This window comes from Phyllostomus hastatus, unplaced genomic scaffold (assembly GCF_019186645.2).
Source record: "Phyllostomus hastatus isolate PE091 unplaced genomic scaffold, TTU_PhHast_1.1 phas_contig_147, whole genome shotgun sequence".
NCBI lineage: Eukaryota > Metazoa > Chordata > Mammalia > Chiroptera > Phyllostomidae > Phyllostomus > Phyllostomus hastatus.
The window spans coordinates 4,606,664-4,625,319 of record NW_025333603.1 but is presented as its reverse complement, the minus strand read 5'-3'; the positions used below and the strand labels follow the sequence as shown (position 1 = coordinate 4,625,319).

At 50.0% G+C, this 18,656-nt stretch overlaps 1 protein-coding gene across 4 annotated transcripts in view; it reads left to right on the top strand.

Moving 5' to 3' along the window:
• The first annotated feature begins 11,187 nt into the window (after positions 1–11,187).
• ACOT11 (acyl-CoA thioesterase 11) overlaps positions 11,188–18,656 on the top strand; it is a 46,874-nt gene continuing 39,405 nt past the window's right edge. The window contains exons 1-2 of one of the 4 annotated variants that reach the window (XM_045857093.1): positions 11,188–11,395; positions 14,329–14,429. In XM_045857093.1, coding sequence (XP_045713049.1) covers positions 14,355–14,429 — 75 coding nt within the window. In that variant the 5' untranslated portion in view covers positions 11,188–11,395; positions 14,329–14,354. Of the gene's footprint in view, positions 11,396–11,682; positions 11,749–14,328; positions 14,430–16,438; positions 16,504–16,748; positions 16,844–18,656 lie in introns of those variants that run through there. The other 3 variants (XM_045857104.1, XM_045857082.1, XM_045857120.1) reach the window with 3 other exon arrangements.

The window sequence follows — 18,656 nt, the reverse complement described above, 5'->3', positions numbered from 1 at the left end:
TCTGGTGGGTAATGAAATGCCTTTGGCTTAGGAGATGCCAGGGACTGAAGAATTCACAGGACTCAAAGGGGTTGTGGGATATCAGGGGCTCAATGGGGTGATAGGGAAGGAGGGGAGGCAGAGGCCTGGACTTCAGGACGGGATGGGGTCGAAAGCCAGAGGGAGAAGAAGAGTCTTTGAAAAAAGCATTGTACTAGAAAAATATTTGAAAATTGTGGATTGATTGAACCCCCTCAAGCTTCCCCTCCCTCGTTCTATAGAAGGGTAGGGAGGAGAATCTGAAGTGGGGTTTTTCCCATAGCAGGTCCCAGACAGGCCTGTTTGGGAGGCGTCCCAGGGAGGGAGCTGGGAAAGGAGGGGGGCGAGGCAGGGCGGGGAAGGCAGCCAGCGAAGGTGCGTTATCAGGCCCGTGACTCCTGGGGGCCACTGGGCAGAACAGGCCCCACCTGGTCGTGCCACCCCCGGGGACAGGAAGCTGGTGTTTGTCCTCCAGCTCCCATTGGTGGCTGGCTGGGCTGCTTGTGGGCCCTCCCAGCCTGCCCCTGGGCAGAGGGAAGCCTGGGGAGCATTGAGTGCAGGCCTGGCTGTTTCCTGGAGTGCTCACTCCAGGAAGAGAGATCTGGGTGGGGCTGCGGCGGCAACACAGCACAGGTGCTGGCCTTCACAGAGTCCCCGGGCGTGGAGGCCTTGCCCAGGCAGTCAGGAGGCCCTGCTGGCTCAGACTCCTGACTGGTGAACAGCAAAACCTGTAGAAAGGTGGTTAGCTCTAGACTGGATGCCTAGAGAGTGCTGCTGGATACCTGTTTTAAGGGAAAGGCTCAAGGTGGAAGTTAAGAGGAATTGGTTCAAACTCTGACTCAGTTCTGTACGCACCATATGCTTTTTATTAAGCTTATCTTTCTCAGCCTCAGTTTCCTTAGCTGCAAAATGGGGCTGATACTCTCTGTTCTGCCTGACTTGAATGCTTCGAACAACATTGTAGTGGGTATTGGTAGCTTGCTTTCCTATCCTCTATTTCCCCTCGTTCTGACAACATCTGGGGACCCTGCTCCCAGTGCAAGCGGTTTCGGTGGGACTCCGCCCCAGGATCCAGCCAATCTGAGCATGGCATTCCCTTGGCCTTGTTGATTGGTTCAGAGTTGAGCATGTGCCCTGAGCTCAACCAACCAGAGTGAATTTCAGTGCGTCTGTGGGAGCTTTTGGAAAGCTTCACTTTCCTGGTGGCCTTCAATTTGAAAGGGAAAAAAGCTCAATGGATTGAGAGCGGGCTGTGATCCAAAGTGTCACAGGTTTGATTCCCAGTCAGGCCACGTACCTGGGTTGCAGGCCATGGTCCCCAGCAACCTCACATTGGTGTTTCTCTCTTTCTCTCTCCCTTCCCTCTCTAAAAATAAATAAATAAAATCTTAAAAAAAAAAAAAAGAAAGGAAAAAAAGCTTATCACTACGTGGAGCCTTAAAATGAAGCCAATGCAGGGAGAGAGTAAGAATGAGAGAGACAGACAGACAGACAGACAGGCAGGTCCTAATGACTACTTGAGTCCCTGAATCAAGCTGTGCCTGAAGCTGCCTAGTACCCCCCACCTTCTCAGTTATGTGAGCCAACACAGTCCCCTGCTGAAACTTGTTTGTATTGGATTTTCTGTCACTTGCAACAGAAAGGTTTTCAACGGAAAGACGTACTGGACATTAAGCTGAAAAAAATTTTTAAATTTTGTTTTTGGTTTAAAATAGTGTTTGAGACCATCCAGTTCTAGACCAGAGGGATGCTCTGGAGAGCTTGTTGAATGGCTGAATAAATGAGTCACCTAACTTGTGTCCCCTGCTATCACTTAGAGAAATGGGCCTGAGGGGAGGTGAAAGAAGGGGCTGGAAGCGGGGACGGTGTCAGAATTTTCCTTTCTCTCTCTAAAACTGGACACACTTTCATTCTCATTTTGTGGGGTAAGCCAGACCCTGCCATGTTATGAGGATGAGGGAGGGTGTGATGAGACAGGAGAGGATCCCAGGGAGATGGCCTGACAGAGGAAGCCCGAGGCCCTTACAGGGAGCCTGGGGGTTCGTCAGAGCTTTGGAGCCCAGCCGCTCCCTGGGGCAGGAAGAAAGAGCAAGCCTAGAACATGAGAAAGATGGGGCTCTAGGTGCGCTCAGTTTAGGTGCTCGCTCTTCTGGTGACGGCCTCTGTCACAGTCCGTCTCATCTGGCTGTGAGCTCAGATCTCATTCGCCCGTGTCCTGAGTGCTGGGCCTCGCACAGGGGGCATCAGAGTGGACTCATGGGGTGAAGCTGAGGCCGATCGACCCCTTTCCTGGTGAGAAGGACGTTTGTGGTAGAGTCTCAAGTGTGTGCTTCTCTCTCCTCACATCAATTCTCTTTCTCATCGGCGTTCAGTTTTCTTCCCATCCCTGTGGCACAGGCCTGGGAGCACCCATTTCCAGTCCTTAAGTAGTTGGTCCCCCCAAAAGATATTTTCCCAAAAGCCCACCAACTGCAAGCAGATAAAAATCCAGCTGTGTGGCCTTGGGCAAGTGTCTTGGCTTCTCCAATCTTCAGGTTCCTGATCTGTAAAGTGAATATAACTCATTCTTTGTGGGCTAGATGAAGAGTAAATGAAGGAACGCAGGTGGAAGGGCAAAGCACTGTGCTTGGCACCAAGTTGGGTGCAACGAAAGAGAATTCCCTTTGTCCAGCCCCTTTGAAGGTCGAACTTGGTTCAGGAAATTTCTGTGACTTGACTTTGGGTGATGAACACACAATACAACGTACTGATAATGTATTATAAGATTGTACACTTGAAACCTATATAATTTTATGAACCAATGTTACCCCAATAAATCAAATAAAAATGAAAAAGAAGTGATAGGCAGTATTCACTTCGAGTACAGTAATGGTCAGGGAGCAGTTTCACCTTGAACTTGAAGTATGGCCCTTGTCATTTCTTTCCAGGTAGATTTCTCCACCCCTGTGTTAAAGAACCAACCAGAAATACCCTTCTTTTGAAGAGCATCTACAATAAAGGCTTAACTTAGTCACTTAAAAAAACAACAATTTCTGTGGATGGATTCCACATGAGCCCATGTGTCCACACGTGTGTGTATGCATGCCTGTGCGCTGTGCTCATGGGTATGTGCGTGCTATGTTTTTGAACACCCGAGTGTGGGTGAGCGTAAACATGAGCGTGTGTGTATATATGTACGTGTGCTTGTCTGTGTGTATGCCTGTGTGTGTTTTCCCAGCACCATTAGTGGAGAGACGTAATTCTGCTTTATGGCAACAGCGGCGGCAGCTTGTTCCCCTGCCACTAAGCTGCCTCCCTCCACTCGTCTGGGGGTGGGGGGAGCTGCAGCCGCCAGCCGCCCTGTCCCTCTCCCTGCCCCTCTCCCTGCGTGCTGCGTGAGCACGCGGCCACCCCCTTCCCTCACCATATGCCTGTCTTTTACAGTTCTTTGGAGCGTGGTGCTCATCGAGTGGCTAATTAGCTAAATGAATTAAGTGACATCCATACGCGTAATTAGCAAATGGTTATAAGCAGCTATTCTCCTTGGGATGTCTAAAATTTCTAGGGGTCAGACGCTGCGGGAGTGCTCTAGGGAGTAAATAAGAACGGGCAGCGTGAGTGCCAAGGCTGGGCCTGGGGGGCTCTGAGAGCTTGATGGCCCGGCTCTGGGGAGGAGTGGCGGCGGGAAGAAGGGAGGAGGTGCCCTTGAGCCTGATAGGCGGAAACCTCACTCATACGTACTGGGAGTCGGGAGACCTGGGTTCTGGCTGCATTCGTGCAGGTTTCTGTGACCCCAGGTATGTCCCCTCCCCTCTCCGGGGCGTGGTCTCTGCTTCTAGGAGGGATGGGTGGAAGCAGCTGGTCTCTTAGGGCTCTCCCAGCTCTGGCGCCCTTCCCTACCTTAAGCCAAACTTTCCAACAACAAACAGGGCAGGGGTGGGGTGATACGCCCACATCTTTGTCCTGGAGCATGGCGGCACATCGCTCTCTTACACTGTGGGGTTTGTGCAAGCTGTGCCCTCTGCCTTTAACGTCATCCAGGGGGTGGTGTTTCTGAAGATGCTTGGAGCTTTCTAAGTCAGGTCCAAATGTGGCCCCTTGTAACCCTGAGAAGTGAGCTGGAGAAAGAGAGCGTGGCGCCTGCTGTGCCCCCACTCCCAACATAAACGGTGGGACTGGAACCTGGCGGATACAGCAAACACTGTTATCCTGAAAGGGAAGGAGTGGGAGACACACAGGAGTTGGTAGTGGTTCCTAGGAACTCTGAAATTCCATTAGGCAGGCATTTTTAGGGCCCCCTTCCACGGAGATGGAAAACATGCTTTGGGTAATAGCTCCTTTATGCATTGTTCTCTGTGGCCTCTGCAGGGCTCTGCAGGAGGTCCTCCCCTTTCCACCCTCCTCCACCGCGGGTCTCAAAGAATGTTGGGAAATAGACCCAAACTAGGGATTGAGACATTTCTCAGTAATTTTCTCATAGGTGGCTAGGGCCCCAAGGGCCATTTTATTACTTGAACAGTTACAGTCTCTTAGCTCAAGTTGGTAGTTCTTTTGAGAGTAGTACCGTCTTGAAAACCTAGTTCTTATCTGTTCCTTTGTGATTGGTTCCATATGCCAATAAACCCTACCCACAGTTCTTTTGTAGACATAGAACATATAGATTTGCTATATTTCATTGTTTTCTCACCCCATGCCTCCTTGATTGATTACAGTTACATGCCTTTATTTAATGAAACTATTTAAAATTTATATTTTAATTATAGTTACCATATAATGTTCTGTTAATTTCAGGTGTACAACACAGTGATCTGATATTTGTATACCTTACAGAACTCCGTGATGTCAGCGGGCGTCTCGGGCTAGCGTGCGTTGTTGGGTCGGTTGTTTTCCTGTTGTCCCCACAGTTCAAGCTCACCCTTCAATATTTTGGCCTGGGCTGACAGGGACTCAGCAAACTACCTTTTCCCAGGTGTCCTTGCCTGTTGGCTTCCTGTGAGGTTCTTCTGATGGGGGGCTTGGCAGGAGATGAGAAGGTGCCAGAAGGGGAAGAGAGACTTCCTTCCTTGTTTCAGCGTGTACTAACACCCCCAGCTACGGATTCAGCCAGCAGCTCCTTTTGGCTTCCCTCCTCCCTCTCTTTCTTTCACTTGGAGTGAGGGAGGGAACTATGAAAGATCATATGGAGGTGGGGAAAAGCAGGGTGGGGGATTGGCTTATAGGATAGTTAACAAGATTATGTGTTCTCTTGAGGGTGGTTACAGTTTATGCATTAACCTTGATGCACGATAACAAAAGACAGGGCTTACTTAAGGCAAAAATAAATTTTTACTAAGAAGTCATAAGCCTGGGACAGGACTCCCCATCATGACCTGCTGAGTTAGGAATGTATGATCAGATCGCCCTGTGAGGTTACTTTCCATAGAGCCCCCCATTTTTTTATCCACAGTCCCCTGTTTTTGCCTTAAGTCAATCTGTAGTCAAAACTTTGAAGATTCAATTATCTTTAAAAGAAGATTTTGTTTATTTTTAAAGGGGGAAAGAGGGAGAAAGAAAGGGAGAGAAACATCGATGTGAGAGATACATCAATTGGTTGCCTCCCGCACGCCTCCAACCAGGGACCTGGCCTGCAACCCAGGCATGTGCCCTGACTGGGATTGAACCGGTGACCTTCTGTCCACACCAGCAAGGCATGAAGATTTAATTAGGGTTACAGAACATAATGTAATTGTCAACAACCTTGACAATTTAAATTCATCGGTGCTCTCCAGGAGCTTTCCCTTCCCTCCCTTCTTCCCCACAGGAGCGCTTCTCCTAAACTCTAAGAGACCGCAGGAGACTTGAAACCAGGGGAGCAATGGGCAGTGGCAGCTCATCCCGGGCTAGACCCTGACCCTGTCTCCAAGGCCCCCTTTTCTCTGACTTCCCGGTGAGCTGACAGCAGCTTCACCTGTGCTCACTTCTTCCCTATGATGTTTCTGGGGAGCCAGAGCAGCCCTGCCTGGCTCGCTCCTACTGCTTCTTCTGTCCTACCGTTGCTTCACTGTCCCCAGCTCTAATAAACATACTCTCAACAGAAAGTGCAGACAGGGAAACTAAGAGGTAGAAGCTAAAGGGGAAAGTAAAGGCCTTTATGTCCTTATCTTACAAAGTGTGGAGTCGAGCACAACTGTCTGCAGATTATGGAACAGTGGAGACAAGTGTGCGTTACTTAACTTTACAGAAGTGATCTCGGAGGAGTTAAAAACATTGAGAGAACACTGTCGGGTGGGGGAGACAAGAGCTATGGTGGTGGTATGTGTTAATGTATCATCTCTCGTGGAAGTACAGCTATAGGTAAGGTTTAAAACTGATAAAGCAATACATTGCCATAGGAACTCATTCTTTAGAAAAATGTAGATACAACCAGAGGAAGTAGCTAAAAGAGTTAAAAAGTGCTGCCTCTTGGAAGCAGGACTGGCATTTGGGAGAAGAGGGATAGAGTCTAGCTGCTTTTTAGTATAAATCTTTCAGTACAATTTAATTTTCATATGCATATATTTCTTAAGTAAAAAGTCATTAAACTGTAACTGTGTTTTAGAAAAGGCTTACAAACAAATGAAGAAGCTGAATATCAAGGACATGAAGTGACATGCTCAAGGTCACAGAACTTATTAGTGGCAGTGCGGGATTCAAACACAAGTTCTTTAATTCTGTCCGGGGTTCATTCCACGTGTGCACACAAGTCACTGGACAAGCGTTCACTGAGCACTGCTTCCGGTTAATGTGATGCAGGTCAGGTGCTGGGGTCCAGGTGAGTGGGTCCTCACACTGTTCATGTTCTAGTGCAGACGGGCAGACACTTCGACCAGTCCTTAGAATGCAGTGTGGTCACACGGTCACATGACTGTGTAGAGTTTGAAAAAGTAAGCTATTTTAACCACAATCAGTTGAGATTGCTTTCTCTTTCTCCTTTGACTTCTTCATAAATCTTCCTCTTGCGCTGGGTGGTGTTGGAGCGGCTGTGGGCTTTTGTGAGGGGACCACTGGACAGTTGTGTTGGACATGCCTTCAGCGTGGGTTTTCTGGGGTGTATCTACATGATGCCCTGTCACTTCTGTGTACAGTTACAGTATTTCTAGCTTGGTTAGCATAGGAATAAAATAGTAATGCGTGCCTTCTCCCTTGGATCAAGAGCAAAGACAGGATGTTGGGATCTTCACATTGTGCTGGAGTTTCTAGTCAGAACAAGCATACAAGACAAAAAAAAAAGCCATATAGGTTGGAAATGAAAAGCTAAAGCTATCTTAATTTGCAGTTATGATCATCTATGAAGAAGATTCTAAGGAGTTTACAAAATGCTACTAAAACTATGTGAGTTTAGTAAGTTTCAAGGTCCATGCTTAATATACAAAAAGCAATTGTGTTTCTATGTACTATCAATATTCTGATTGAAAAATTTTAAGTACAATTATAATAGTGTAAATATATGGGCACTTAGTAATAAATTTGACCGAAGATGGCAAACCTATAGCTAAAGGCTACAAAATGTTGCAGAGAGAAACTGAAGAGAAAATAAATACATGGAGAGATACCGTGTTTATGGGTCAAAAGACTCTGTATTGTTGTTAATTCCTTTCAAACTGATAGATTTGAAAGAATCCCAATAAAAATCCAAATGAGCTTTATTTTTGGTTTTAGAAATTGACAAGCTGATTCTAAAATTTAAATGGAAATGCAAAGAACTCAGAATAACCAAAACGATTTAGAAAAAGAGCAAAGTAGGACTTATGTTACTTGATCTCAAGACTTGGTATTATGTTACAGTAGTCAGGAAAATACAGCATTGGAAAATAGAGCACCTAAAATATAGCATTAAAAACAGATACATAGATCAGTAGAACAAAGCAAAGAGTCCAAAAAATAGACACACACACACACACACATATTTGATCGACTTGACAGAGGTGCCAAGGCAATTCAATGGGGAAAGGAAAATCTTTTCAACAAATGGTGCTGGAACAACTGGGTAGCCGTATGTAAAAATATGAACTGTCTTTACCTCATACCAAATATAAAAATTGACTCAAAATAGATTGTCTAAATGTAATAGCTGAAGTTATAAACCCCCTAAAAAAGGTTTTGACTATTTTAGGTATCTCATATAGTGCAGTCATACAGTATTTGTATTTTTTGTGACTGGCTTGTTTTACTCAGCGTAATGTCTTCAAGGTTCCTACACGTTGCAGCGTGTGTCAGAATTTCCTTCCTTGTTAAGGCTATACAGTATCCCACTGTGTGTTGTGCTGCGTTTTGTTTATCCATCCATCCACCGGTGGACATTTGGGCTGCTTCCACCTTTTGCCTGTCGTGAGTGATGCTGTTACGGACATGGGCCTACAAACATGTCTTGGAGAGCCTGCTTTCAATTCTCCTGCACATATAAAGAACTCTTAAAAATCAATAAGACAAATAATCCAATTTTTGAAAAATGGGGAAGGATTTGAATAGATATTTTACCAAGAAGATACACAGCTCATGGCAAATAAGTATACTAAAAGGTTCTTTAAAAAGAACCCAGAAAGAGTCCTCACATCAGTGGACAGGAAGACGGAAACCAAACCCGCAGCGGTCCCACCGGTGATGTGACGAGAACCCGACCAACGGAGCACGCCCGCTGCTGGGGAGGGTGTGGAGCGGCTGGAATCCTCACACGCTGCTGGTGGGGGTGTGAGGTGATGACACCGTTCTGGAACATTTTGGGCAGTTTAAAAACTGTAAAACACTGATCAAATGAGGCACCTAAAAACTGTTTACTGCAGGGCAGGCATGCCTTTCGTGACGGAGCAACACCGGAGCCCAAGAGGGCCGCCTCGGCAGCGTCCAGTTCATCTTAAGGGTTTCCGTGATTAGTTGTGCAGTAAATGTTCTGGTTAAAAAAAAGTGAAGCACACATTTATGGTCTGGCCTTTCTACTCCTAATTATTTACCCAAGAGAAGTGAAATATATGTCCACTCCTAAGTCGAACATGAATGTTCATACCAGTTTTATTTGCATCACACCAGTAACTGGAAACAACCCAAAGTCCATCACTAAGTGAATGAGTAACCAGATGCAGTGTATTGGTAAGATGGCATTCTACTCAGCAATACAAAGAAATGAATTATTGATGTGTGCAATGATATATATGAATTGCAAAATAATTATTCTGAGTGAATGAAGCTAGACAAAAAGAATACACACTGTGTGATTCCATTTATACAGAATTCTAGAAAATGCAGACTACTCCAGAGTGACAGAGGCCGGTTATTGCTTGCCTGAGGGGGTGGGGAGGCGGCAGTGCGGGGCAGAAGAGAGAGACTGCAAAGGGCCATGAGGGAACTTTGAGGGTGAAGAGTACGTTCATTACCTTGATTGTGGTGATGTTTTCATGGATACATCTATATCATCCAAAATATAGATTAAAAACTCATCAAATTGTATATTATAAATGTGCATTTTTAAATGATCTCAATAAAGCTATATATAAAAGCAAAAAGAAACAGATTGATCAAATAAATTCGAGTAGATTATAAGGAGAGATACTGTGTAGCAATAAAAATTTGGGCAGAGGAAGGGGGTATAAGAGGACTAAATGGTAATGGAAAAATACAATAAAAATTTAAAAAAATAAAGTAAAAAGTAAATATCCATTTTATAAAAAAAGAAAATCTTGGAAAGATATATATGATAATCACTGAGAAAAAATCAGATTACAAGACAAGACATCCTATGTGGTCAGTTTTAAAATTATTTATTTATTTACTTATTTAGACAGCAAGAGGAAGGGAGAAACATCGATTTGTTGTTTGGCTTATTTATGCATCATCAGTTGTTTCTTATATGGGCCCTGACTGGGGATCAAACCCACAACCTTGGCATATCAGGATGATGCTGAGATTACAAATAGTGTCACATTAAAATTGATTCATGGTTTATGCCAGCCCATATCCATTCTGCCAGTGTGGGGGCTCCCCGTCCCCGAAAAGTCCACCTGTTCCATGTTTCAGGTGTCCTTAAATGTGATTCACTTGGGAAGCAATCTCAGATGCCATTTGCGGTTGCTGACACCTGGGGCCTCTGCTGAGCTGAGGTACCTGCATCAATGCTGCTGAGCCAGAGCCCGCCCAGGCTGCAGCGCAGCCTTCCTGCCCTGACAAGCTCAGCCTCAGGGTGCTCCCAGAGCATGGCCCAGGCAACGTGCCAAGGGGAAGTGCCCCAACTTATTACATAGCCAGAGGTCCCCCCAGGAGGGCTGGCTGGACCCTAGGTGTGGCCAGGCTCAGCACGGCAGCTGTCTTCTTTCAGACCGTCCTTTTCTCCCCAGAGATGCTGTGGCAGGATGAGTGCTTGTGTCGCTGCCACTAGTGGGGGTGTCTGGAATGACTGGTCCCGCCCCCCTCTCCCACTGCTCAACTCCCCACAGATGCATTGTTTTTCAGGGACCACTGTCATCCCCTGGTTCCTTCTAAGTTTGCCAGATGAGCCTGTCCCCCAAACATGAACACTGATGGAGATCTTTGTAGGCAGCTCCTCCACGCTTACGATTGCATCATATATGCTTCATATCATATCATGTTATACCATATAACGTATACACATGGTGGGAGGGGGAGGGGTGCCTCCATCTCCCCGTCAGACTGTCTACATCTTTAAGCTCTAGTCTGGCTGGAAACAGAGACCTTGAACGATTAATAGTGATTCTCTGCGTGGAGAGAGGTTACAGATGGTATTCACTTTCCTTGTTCTTTTCAGACTGACTTTTCCCCCTGTGGGTACACAGAAAGGCAAGGACGGTGTGTCGGGCTCAGAACCTCATCCCAGCACCCAGCAGCAGTGTTTGGCTCATACTAGGTGCTCAATAAAAGTGTGAACAAATGGCAAGTGCTACTTTTTAAGACAGTGAGGGGCTGGTTTAGCAGGAACAGGGAACGGCTTTGGAGCTTCTACCCGGCTCCACGTGGACCCCCTGGGTGCGATGCCCACATTCTGCCTCTGCCCAGCGCCTGGGATTGCCGCCTGCCTCGCAGGGCGGAGTGTCTGGAGCCAGCGCGGTGCCCCCGGGCCCTTTGTGAGCCGCAGGCTCCGCAGCCGCGGCGCCCTGCCCTCCCACCACACCCCCTCCCGCCCGGCTCCAGCGAGGGGAGGAGAGGCGACCAGGCTTCTCCAGGAACTCACCCAGCCGCCCCCGCCTGGGCCTCTGCTCCTCTGCTTCCTGCGCCTCCCTCAAGCCTCCTACAGCCTCCACCATTAGACTCCGCTCTGGGACCTGGATGCCCATTTTGAAGCCTCTTCCGGCAGACTCGCTTCTCTGACTTCCCCATTCGGCTCCCCCGGCTTCGTCCCTGCAACCTGTTGGGTCTAGAGTGTCCCACCACTTGGGTAAGGGCCCAGCCACCCGCAGTCCCTCCCTCACCTCCCGGCCTCAGAAGGGCCGCTGTCCCTGGGATCCTCCTGCTGAAGAATCCTCTTCCGTCCACAGCCCCCTAGCAGATCTGCCTCCACCCCCACTTGGCTCCAGACAGCCCAGGTGGAGCCTGGCGCTGTTGTGTTCGGGCAGGCGGGGGCAGGCAGCCTCTGGGATTTGAGCTGGGCGGGCGGGCCGCTCACCAGGATGGAGAAGGCTGGCCCTGGGGAGGGCCTAGGGCACAAGACTCAGAGTCCAGAGGGTGTGAAGCTGCTGCTGACTCACCCTGGCACCGTTGTGTGTGTGGGAGCAGGAGCCTGTGTTGTGAGTAAGTAGCTTTTCTGTAAGGGCCAGATTGAGGAAGTCAAGCTGGGTCCAAGGGGGGGTCAGTCCCCACAGGAGGAGGTGGTAAGAGCGGGAGGGAGGGGTGTTTGAGCCCACTGGACAAGATGGAGTTTAGGGCTGGCTAGACAGCCTCCTGCATCTGGCCTCCAAGACTTGTTAGCATTCCCTCTGCTGCATCCCCGCCACTCTGTCTTCTCTCCCCTGGACCAGTGAACTGGTCTCTCACTGCTCTCCTCGCCCAGCTTCTCCTGAAAGCACTGTGTGTGGTTCTGAGGGGGCCTGGCCTTGAAGCAATGTTTAGGTCACCTCTACTTCCTGTCTTGTGGTGTCACTACCTCCTTCCTCTGTTTCTCCCTCCTGTCCTCCCCCCTTTTTCCCACAGCTTCCTGTATTCTGTCTTGGAACTGGGAGTCTTTAGCTTGGAAATAGGAGAGGATGACAACCTTCTTGCATTCATTCATTCTTTCATTCATTGATTATCATTCATTTACACATGTACTTACTTCCATCCACGTTCCCATTCAATGACTCATTCCTGCATTCTCTGGACCCTGAGCACCTACTGTGCTCAAGGCCCTGAGTGCTTAGTGGGAGGGGGCAGAACACTCTGATGAATCGACACCATTCCTGTTGCCAGTCGCTCAAGGTCAAGGAGAAATTAGCACAAATCAGCCCGATTTAAGAGGGAAAACAGCACGAGAGAGAAATAAAGGGTTGTGAAGTGTGTGTATGTTTGTGTGTGGGGATTGAGGATACAGAGGGGGAAGGATGTAATTTCCACTGAGGAGGGGCCCAGAAGACTTCTTGGAGGAGGTGCCATTTGAGCCAGGCCTTGATGGGGGCAAGGTTTGGATATAGAGTTATTAGAGGGCGTCAGAGTGGAGGGAATGGCAGGAACAGAGGAACTCCCTGGTGTGTGAGGCACCAGCGGGAAGCTCTGTTCGTGGCTTGAGAGGATTGGAAGAAGTAAGTCCGGCCAGGGCGGCCAGGGCCAGGCCAAGGACAGGACGTGTGCTCCCACACCGCTGCCCATGTTACAGGCCAGTGGAGCAAGGGAGCAGTTTTGTTCTGGGTGACCCAGAGCTATGGGTTGATGGCAAGACCCTCCTGGCTATTAGAGCTCGTTAATTGTATAGGCAGCCTTAGGTGGAGTGAGTTCTTCAATCTTGGAGACACGTAAGTGGGGTCTGCGTCCTAGGAGTGTGTGTGCGGGGGAAGAGCTGCAGGTGCTGGCCCTGGACAGGTCCAGCTGGAACAGTGCTGGAAGTGGGGCTGGAGTGGATGATGTCAGAGGCCCCTTCCGCCTGGAGTGTCTGTGGTCTCCCTGGGGAGACTCAAAGACCCCGCAGAGGGGACTCCTGGGAGTTTGGTCATTTATTCACTCGGTCATTCCCTCACTTACCCCTACACACTCCCACACTCCCACACCCCCACACCACCACTCCCTTCCTTCTATCCTCCCTTCTTCCCTTCCTTCCTTCCTTCCTTCCTTCCTTCCTTCCTTCCTGCCTTTCTTCCTTCCTTCTTTCCTTCCTTCCTTCCTTCTTATCACTTAGTCACTAAACCCTTGCTCTGGGCAGGCTTTGTGCTGAGAACTCGGATGAGGTCCCTGCCCTCCCTGATGGGGGAGACAGACCGGTGCTGATGATGATAATGCAGTGTCACCATGGAATATTGGTGGAGATTATTATTGCACTGTGTTTTGTCACCGAGTGGGAAGTGGAGCTGGAATATGGAACCTGAAGAATGAACCCAGACATCTGTCCTCCCGCCAGGAAGGCCCATGGGTGGGGCCAGATGAAAGACGTAATGTGGGAAAAGAAGTGTGTGTGGGAGAAAATACTCTGGCTCACAGGGCTTAAGAGGCAGGCTTTCTGAAGATGTAGGACACCCCAGAGGCCCAGGCCTTTGGGCTGAGTGCACCACAAGCTCATCCCACACCAGAGATGAACCTACTGGATTTGGGAACCTCTGGAGAATTCCTTGATCAGCATAAGCTGTAAACAGGTTGTGTAGAGTGGTAGTTGAACTTGTGAGCTCCAGATTTAGACAGGGTTCAAATCCTGCTATTAACTCTTACCAACTATGTGACATTGGACAAATGACTCTTTGCCTTCGTTTTTTCCTCTGTGAGAGAATAATCATAGTACCTTTCGCTTGGGCGCCGCCCAAAGCTGATAAGGAACCTGACGTGCTGGCACAGTGCTGGGCATGTGAGGAGGGCTATAACGACAATGAGTGATGATGATGATTTTGATGACGGCATTGATAGACAGTTGAGGGCTGCCTTTAAACTCTCTGGACCTCATTCTCCCCAGCTGTGAAGAGGGAGGGCTGACAGAGCTCACTGGGTTTCAAAGTATGGTTGCTGAACCAGCAAAATCAGCATCCCTGGGGATCTTGTTAGCGATGCAAATTCTTGGTCTCTGCTGCAGCTCTACTGGAGATGGGGCCCAGCAATCTGCATTTTAACAAGCCTTCTGGGTGATTCTGACACAGGCTGAGGTTTCAGAGCCCCTGACCTAGCTATCACCTAAGACCTCTTCTTCGTCTGCCTTTTCAGGACTCCGACTCCTGCACGCGTGCTTTATGCTTCCTGCACTTAGGGCCCTGGCCTGGGGGCTGGAAGCGGGGAGGCAGATACCCACGGACCCATTCACTGAGGTAACGTCCTGAACAGGGCTGTGGAAGGGATGCAGGGCCTGCTCTGTGGTAAACAGCAGAGTGGAAAGAGCCCTTTGTGGGCTGCAGGGGCTTCTGCAGAAAGATCCAGCCCTCTGTTGATTGAACCTGGCTGGACACCCTCTCATAAGTCTAACGGAAGCCTCTCGTATTTTTTTAAAGATTTTTTAAAATTTTATTTTTAGAGAGAGGGAAAGGATGTAGAAAGAGAGGGAGAGAAATACCGATGTGTGAAAGGAACATCAATTGGTTGCCTCTTGCATGCCCCCAGATGGGGATCTGGCCCTCGACCCAGGCGTGTGCTCTGACTAGGAACTGAACCAGTGACCTTTTGATTCGTAGGCTTTCGATTCGCTCAATCCACTCAGCCACATGATCCAGGCAAGACCTCTCTTTTATGCCTTGTGGGGTGGGGCGGACAGGGCTGTAGACCTGAGGTCAGGGGTGGTAACTCTAGACGACTTCCTCACTGTGTGACTTTGGGGCTCACTTTTCATTCCTGGGCTTTAATGTACCCACCTGTGAGATAAGGGGACTAGAGTGAGTCCAGTGAGTCTCTGTGAAGGGCTTCCAATCCCTCATCTACATAGTGAGAACCCTGAGGTTGTCCCAGCTGCCTGCTGCATCCAGAGGTTCAGTGATGTGAGCTGTCCCCTCTTTGGGCAGGTTTCCTTACCGGTCCAAGGCAGTCTCACGACACCCGTCCTGTTCAGCTCACATGGCTTATATCATGTTGAGCATGCTCTTCCTTCTCAGAGGTTTCCTGATGCCTAAGCCCTGTTGCCTGGCATTCGAGGCCTTCCTCGACAGACTCCCAGTTTTTTTCTGCAGGGGGAAGGCCCTCACTGCCTATAACAGCAACCTGTCCAGCTCTTGTGAGGCTTCTTCCTCACCCGTCTCTCAGCCTGTCCAAATGCACTCAGTCTTCAGACCAGCTCTACCTCTGCCTCCTTCAGGAAGCCTCCTGGCATGCCCCAACCCTCTGCGCCGTCCTTAGACTATCTTGTGGTGTTTAAGGTGTGACTTTAATTTCTCACTTATAGACACTACTCTGCTGACAGAGGGCAAGGCCTGAGCTCATAGGGATGGAGATTGGAGTTCTGGACTCCTGCAGCAGGGAGGCCCGGGGAGAGGAGGGAGTGTGCCCAAAGTCATGGGGTGCGTCGTGTGAGAGAACCAGGCCTAGAACCCAGGCGTCTTAGGACCCCCGGGGAGACAGTCTTAGATACGTGGTGAGCGAAATAGAGGCAATGAGGGGCAGAGGCCTCAGAGTCAGGCTGACCTCTGTTCCAGCACAGCTCTGCACTCAACAGCTATGCTTCCTGGGGCACATTGCCTGCCTTCCCCAAGGGACCTGCCAGTGGGCTTAGATAGAGGACCATAGAGAGGCCTGGCACACAGCAGGTGCTCAGTTATTGCAAGGTGCTCCTTATTAGTCCTGATCCACTTCATCCAGCTCCCCTGCCTGGGTCACCTCCTCCTTTATCCCTGAACCATTAAGCACTGTACTCATTGCCCTGTTGTAAGCAGTCCAGCATGAGTGTCAAGGCCTCCTCATTAAGCCTCTTGCAGAAGAGAGGGGGAGGAGGGGAAATCCTGGTGGTCTCTCAGTTGGCAATGGCTACAGTGGGCCTAGGATGGGTGGCCAGGAGCTGAGTCCTATGGAGCCAATGGGGTGGGATTTGGCAGGTGCCACTTTTAGAAAGTCTTGCTGCTTATTTTGAGGCAGTAAGGGGTGTGCCCTGTCCCTCGCCAGCAGCTGATAGATGCCAGCAGCCTGGGGCGGTGGGCCAGGGGAGGAACATTCCCAAGGGTGAAGAGTCCTAGCAGGTGGGTCTGGTATCTCTCTGGGACGCTGCTGGCAGCTCCCTGGCCTTCTGCCACCTTCCGACCTCATCCCTTGTACACAGATGGAAACCTGCTGCCTGGTTGGCTGAGGCTGGGGATCTGGAGCCTCCCAGCTCCTGGGAGCGACCCCAGGGCCAAGAGACCCCCTGGGGAGGATGCCAGGGGCTGGAAATGGGGGTGATTAAGTTTGGCTGTGGCTGGAAACAAAGTGAGTGTCCAGCTAGGAGCCCAGTGGGTGGGGACAGGGCCCCTTGACCTGGCTGTGCCCCAGCTGGCAGCCTCTTTCCTTCCTCTCCACCGGGCAGGCCAGGCGTGGGGGCTCTAGGAGGAGGGGTGTAGAGGGCAGTCTGAGTGGAGGCTGGGACCTGCGCTCAGCAGGGGCGGGAGCTTGGGAGGAGGAGGGGAGGAGATTGCCAGAAGGCTTCATATGGAGCGGGCCTGGCTGTTGCTCAGGTGACTCACCGCTCTTGGAGAGTGCTGCTGTCCCTGCGACCAGCGAGCGGGGCTCAGCCACGATGATCCAGAATGTTGGAAATCACCTCCGAAAGGTATGGATGGTGTGCTGGGGTGGGTCGGAAGCAGAGGGGACAGGATGATCTGGGGATCCCAAAGGAGAGCTGAAGTTTCCATTTTAAGTCAGAAGTACTGCATCTCCTTTCTTGTTCTCCATGGGTCATTTCCTAACTCTTTTCGGAAAAAGAAATTGCAGGACTCCTGGGCTGGTTTGTTATAAGCAGCAAAAGCCCCAGGGGCTGTCAGTTCCCCAGGGGTAGGTCGTGTTGAGTGCCGTCATCTTCCGCTAGTTCTTTGTGTCTGGAATTCTATTCTGGGGGTGCGTGTTTCTTCCCGCAGAGGTCTGAGTGTGTTTCTCAGGACACGCTGAGTTCCATGGCTGTGTGCTGTTTAATTCTCAGAGTTCAGGGCTCAAAGGCCACGGAGCTGACAGACGTTACAGGGCTTGGGGTGTGTGGCCCGTGTGACAGGGCGAAGTTGGGGTTCTCAGGGTCAATAAACTCTTGGGAGTGCAAGTGCAGGACCGAGGGAGGGCTGGTGGCAACTGTGTCCTGCAAGGTGACCTCACAGAGAACGTTTCCCTGGAAACTTTAACAGGGACTTTGGAACTGAGATTAGATGCAGAGGCACGAAACAGACAAACCCAAGTGCTCAGCGGGCTTTTGATGTGGCGAGCGGCGAAGGGTTCAGGACACAGTGGCAGAGGTTATGCTGAGTGTAGAGTGGGTGTCCTCTGAGCATGTTTCCAGGAAAAGCCTTTTTAAAAGGGGCAGGGGCAAATCAAGAAATCTCTCATCCACCCCCCCCCCCCCCCCCATCTACAAGACTGCTACTCAGCTCAGACGCAGTGCGCCCTCTCCTCCCTGGCTCCCCCGTCCCATGTCCAGCCCCTCCAATCCACCTCCGCTGGAGGGATGCTTCTGAAAGGTAAATGCGATTATTCCTCACCTTCTCAGGGGGCTGTCTTCAGTATAACATTCACATTTCTTACTTGGTACAAAAGGGTTTTGGTGGTCTGCTCTGCTCACTCTCCCTCCTCATTTCACCCCTTACTTGCCCACCCCCGCGCATCCGGTGTGGCAGCCCTCTGGCACTGCTCGCCATTCTCTCAGTGTTCCACCTTTGTTCCTCCTCGAACTGTCGTACTTACTGTGCTTTCTGGCAGAGCGACTCCCAGTCTCCCCTCACGTCCTACTAACTTGGTCTCCTGGGAGGGTACTTTTGAGACCTCGGATCTCAGCTCAGATGCTGCCTCCTCTGGAAAGCCTTCCCAGACTTCTCTTAGCACAGAAAACCTCTGTGTTAGTCCCTTCTCACCCTGGATTGTGTGGTGGACTTGCATTTGCACCTCTTCCGCCAGCCAGTGAGTTCCCCAAGACTGCTCTTGGTGCGCCCAGCACAGTGTCGGGCAGGGCCAGAGCCCCGGGACATGCTTAATGACTGGATGGGCATAGGCTAATTACTGCACGGCAAGGCCAGAAGTGGGATCTGAGCAGCAGGGTGCCTTTCTTCCCCTCCCTAAGCACAGGGCAGAGAGCATCTGCCAGGTGTGGGGGGCTGTCTGTATCTTCTCTTATGCCCCGTTATCTTTAACTCTTCTCCCATTGATTTGAGTCTTTTCCCAGTGATCACTAAATTTTCATCAGTAACTGGGGAGAAGGCAGCACGGGAGGGACGCATCACTGTGACCATTTTACAGAGATGGCCAATAACCTTTTCTTGCACAGTTCCTTACACAGTGCCGGCCGTGCCAGACACCAGACCATGCATGTACTAACCCAGTCAGTTCTCTGGGAGGTAGGCACAGCTATCATCCCCATATCCCAGAGAAATGGAATGGCTTGCCCA